Source organism: Notothenia coriiceps, unplaced genomic scaffold (genome assembly GCF_000735185.1).
Source record: "Notothenia coriiceps isolate Sejong01 unplaced genomic scaffold, NC01 NC01_scaffold00008456, whole genome shotgun sequence".
Taxonomy (NCBI): domain Eukaryota; kingdom Metazoa; phylum Chordata; class Actinopteri; order Perciformes; family Nototheniidae; genus Notothenia; species Notothenia coriiceps.
This window is the reverse complement of record NW_011341157.1, coordinates 11,351-16,027: the sequence shown is the minus strand read 5'-3', so window position 1 is coordinate 16,027 and position 4,677 is coordinate 11,351. Positions and strand designations below refer to the sequence as shown.

Sequence of the window (4,677 nt, the reverse complement as noted above, 5' to 3'; positions counted from 1 at the left end):
TACGCTTTGATGCGTTGATGGCTGCATCATTACCAAACCTGTGAAGTTTTGGGCCGTTTGGAGCATTTTCACTGAAGTTATGAGAAAACCGTGATTCATGTTGAGCATTGTGTTGGCATGGCAACGACATTTGAAGAAATCTCAAAACTCTCCCGTAGATGTCTTTGCGGCTGCACTGTTAGCACACAGGTGAAGTTTGAGCACATTTTGAACATTTTCATAGAAGTTATAGCGACATCCTCTTTTATGGCGAGGGATGGTATGAAAGTACCATTGTCTTGAAGTGGATTCTAGCAGGTACCGGAAGCCAGTGAAGGGAGCGGAGGAGCCGGGTGGTGTGGGAGAATTTAGGAAGGTTGAAGACCAGACGAGCCGCTGCATTCTGGATGAGCTGCAGAGGTCGGATGGCACATGCAGGTAGACCAGCCAGGAGGGAGTTGCAGTAGTCTAGGCGTGAGATGACGAGAGCCTGGACCAGAACCTGCATTGCTTTCTGGGTCAGCTGGGGACGTATCCTCCCGATGTTGTAAAGTGTGTATCTGCAGCAGCGGGTTGTAGCAGCGATGTTTGCAGTGAAGGACAGTTTGTTATCTAGGATCACACCCAGATTCCTTGCAGTCTGTGTCGGGGAAACAACAGAGGTGCCGATGTTGATTGTTACAGAGCAAAGCTTGAACACGAATGTGCCCCTTAGAACAAATCCTGTCACCACCTGACCTTTCCTCTAGCATCATGCTGGTCAAAATACCATCTTTACTTAATCATTTATATATCAAACAGGCTGTAATAAATGTACATTATGCTCCAACAGGAATTGTTTCTTTCAAAGACAAAATGCCATCTGTCGCCACAATCTTACCTTAGTTTGACCTGTATGCTGCTATGGCCACTTTTAAATGTATTAAACTCTCCTTAGTGTCCAGTATCAAAACAGTACAATTATGAAGTCTCATTTATTTTCTCTATGGACACTGAGCAAAGGTTACATTTTTCACAACCTACATTTTATCCTTACTATTTTCAATAAAGCTTGTTGTACATGTTTTAAGACAACACACTGTTAACCAGACAAACCTCACACAACACTGTGTCCATTGAGAATACAATTTAAACAAAAACTTTGTGGGTCTAACATTGCTTTGGAGATTATTGTTATTATTTAAAGCGCACATACTCGTTATAATATTTTCCTCGAAAATACTTAAAACAGTGGGAATTTACCCACAAATCTCAGCAGTCGAAGGCACGGCGACAATTGAGAGGAGGAATGTTGACAGCATGTGTGTGGGCATTTGACACTCATGTGCCTTGATCTTAATTATGCACACAAACACAACCGTAGCTTCACAGAATTAACCTGACCCCCAAACAGTGTACACGCATGCACATGCACTCACACATGTACACACCGCATGTGTCTCAGCCTGTTGGAGGCGGAGACCTACCGGCTGCACTGAGCACGCTCTACGCCTCGTTCTTCTCACACTTTTTAACGACTGCATACACACTTTCCATCTGCTCCGTCTGTTTCTCTTCACAACATCCTCCTTCTCCTGACCCAACAGTGCACACTGTGTTTTCTGGAGAAATAATTGCCAGAATGTACTCAAAATAAAAAGGATTACGTGTTTGTCTAAAAGGATAACAACAAAATTCATGCAAGGGCCAAGGAAGATCCCAATACACTTTGTCAATAAGAATCACTGGATGAATAATCAAATCATTTTTCACTCTCTATATATAATTTTGCTTCTGTGGTGGCTCAATTATTTTATCAATTTCTCACAGATTATTATTTTGTGTGTTTTTTGGTATAACAAAACCCACTAAACACTGTTATACCAAAACATAAACATCACTAAAATCATAGGGGGGAAAACATTACAAATATTTTAATTATAAATTCAGTTGTGCATGTTTACGTCAAATTCTCTGCCGCGGGAAGAGAGTTAAGAAAACAGTCATGTGCAGGGCTCAGAGCCATGGCCTGTCTTTGTGTACTTTACTGTAGGCTACTGATATTTCTTCTTTTTAGATCCTGAAACAGGTTTTAATTGGTTTAGAAAAAAAGTTGACGAATCCTTATTGAGTCTTTTTGACAGTTAAACCAGTGTTGTTGCTTTCACACTCGTTTTTTAATCGTACATTGTCCAAAATGAGAAACACGTGTGTTGTTTCCTCATCCCACTTAAAGTGTCCTCTTAGATCCCTGCCAGCTCACACATGGACACTGAAGATCTGCTCAGCATAAATATAACCCACTTACATCGACATCTCCTGGTGATTCCACTGTTATCTGCAGACAGCTCTCTCAGTTAAGTGCATTGTTCAGTGGCCCCTGAAACAACTTGAGTATATGATTGGGTCCTGGCTGTTTACTTGTCCTTTTGATTGTGTTTCAGCAGCATCCTGCTCCTCCGTCGAACAACGAGTCCAGTTGAGGATTAACGATTTCTTGAGGTTTGGGTTGTAGTGAATCAAGACTGGATTCCACAGACAAAATGTCCTGCACCAATCTCCTGAAACACAACACTGATTTACTGATTTATAGGAATATCATGAATCATCAAGGTTTCCAACTAAATAAATCCCTTTTCAGGCTAGGGTTCACATACAGTTGAAAAAGCATGCATTGAAGCATAAGTCCTTCATCAATTGTGTTCATGTTTCTCTGCTAATGGAACTTTCATAACAAATAAATATCCTGCCTAATTCAATGCTTTTGCAAACCTTCAACATCAAATACATCACTCCTGAGAGTTATTTAAACAGAATTGGTTGAATACCGCTTTGTCACTGTTATGTACGATTCAGTGCTGGCCTGTAGGAGTGAACACAAAGGTTACTGCTCCCACTTTGTCATATCTGTCATTGTAAACACTTTAGCAAAAGCTTTGAAGAAATTGGCCAAAAAAACCATGAATATTAACAAAAATGTAAAGTGTTCTTCAGAAGGAATGGTTATGGGTTTGTAGAACTTCAGCATAACAGGAAGAAACTATTTGGAACCCAAATAAGAGTTCAGTGTACAATGCATCATCTGACCCCGTACTCTCTTAAGTTTCTTTTGTTGTTGTTTTTGTTACCTCATAGCTTCACCAACGTTCTTGTTCTCTTTGACCGAAATCTCCATCCAGGTAATGAAGCCGTTGGCCTTACTGAACCTGTCGATGCTGTCTGGGGGCACGACCCGCTGAGGGAGGTCACACTGCAGACAGAGAGACAGAGAGAGGGGCAGGAAGTCATTTTGTTGCTGTGAGGTGAGAGATTCAGGATCTTGCTTGACCTGCTGAGGTTGCATAAATGATTAATGTATTGTGTTAGCTGTGGTTTATTAAAAATCAAATGTGTCCCATCCAGGGTTATCTTGCTATGATAATATGATGTGAAATGGTTGAACCTGTATGTGTGCAGCATGGATCTATACAATACGGTCAATACAAAACCTTTAAACCTCAAAAGTCACACCAATCATTCATAACAGAACTGTTTTTTTCCGCATGAACAAATTGCCACATGTAGATATGACATTGTTACTTCTGTTACAGCTGGATTTGTGATAGGGAAGAAGTAATGTCATGAATTAGATGCATGACATAACATGACCTTGATGACCTTCACATCGCTCAAAGGCCATCCTTAGCATAACACTACTTTGTGAGGAAAGTAATTCAGTCGGTGGCGGCGTTACCACAGTTTTACAGGCGTATCGGAGAACTACGGTGGCCTTAAGGTAGTGTTAAAACAAAGGGCACAAAAAAACACCTATTCTTAGTTCCAGGTGAATATGCACTAATCAAAACAGGTAATCATATTCCATTTCCCTGTGAATACTACACCCTTTAAGACATACAAAATACCTTGTTGGCCAGCAGGATGCAGGGGATGGATTCTCCGTTGGGAAGCATGGCCTTGTTGTCAAGGTCCCGTTTCCAATGGCGACAGCTGAGGAAGCTGGCTGAGCTGGTGACGTCAAACATCACCACACAGCCCAGCGCACCCTTATAATAGACCCTGTTCATGGATATGAAACGTTCCTGGCCTGGAGGGAAGACACAGAGTTCATTAAGGCCCCGGCCCCACGAGGACGCATACGGCTAAACGCATAGGATTAACGCAAACGCAATCGAATTTTTTTTTCCGTCCACACGCAATGTTCAACGGATGGTGTCTGTCCACGCGAGACAGCTCCGTTTAGCTCCAACCGCTGGAGAAGCTGCAGTACATAAGCAGGAGCCTGTACGTGGCGCTGTAACTTCCTCCACAAAAGCAGCGAAGAAGCATGGTTGTCATGGTTGCCCTTCTGTTTATTCTCCGCGGTGGGGGCCGAGGGAACCGGGCAGAGTTTTTCGCCAGTCAACGTGTATTAAAGTTTTAATCTTCCAGACAAAATTATAAAAGTGCCAGTCAAAGGTCTTCTTTGCTGTTTATTGGGCTTTAAAACAAATGAATAACGAATCTATATAATATAATAATAAAATACATGAAGCCTCTCTTTTTCCTCCCTCTCTTCTGACAGCGTCAGTGTCTATAGGTTACTTACGTAACCCCAGTTCTCAGAGTAACATGAAGTGAGATGTCTCACTATGGGATGCGCCTCAACGCGTATGCAAACAGAAGCATCAATCTCATTACGCCAATCCTGATTGGCTGGTGATCTTGTCTACCAAGGCACAC

At 42.0% G+C, this 4,677-nt stretch overlaps 1 protein-coding gene across 1 annotated transcript; it reads right to left on the bottom strand.

The window, feature by feature from the left end:
- Positions 1-710: 710 nt before the first annotated feature.
- LOC104944596 (ras-related protein Rab-7L1-like) lies at positions 711-4,200 on the bottom strand. Its single transcript, XM_010770155.1, has 3 exons — positions 3,861-4,200; positions 3,087-3,208; positions 711-2,519 (listed from the first exon to the last, which is right to left on the bottom strand). The coding sequence occupies exons 1-3, from the start codon at positions 4,020-4,022 to the stop codon at positions 2,399-2,401; spliced, it is 405 nt and encodes a 134-aa protein (XP_010768457.1). The 5' UTR covers positions 4,023-4,200; the 3' UTR covers positions 711-2,398.
- Positions 4,201-4,677: the final 477 nt, after the last annotated feature.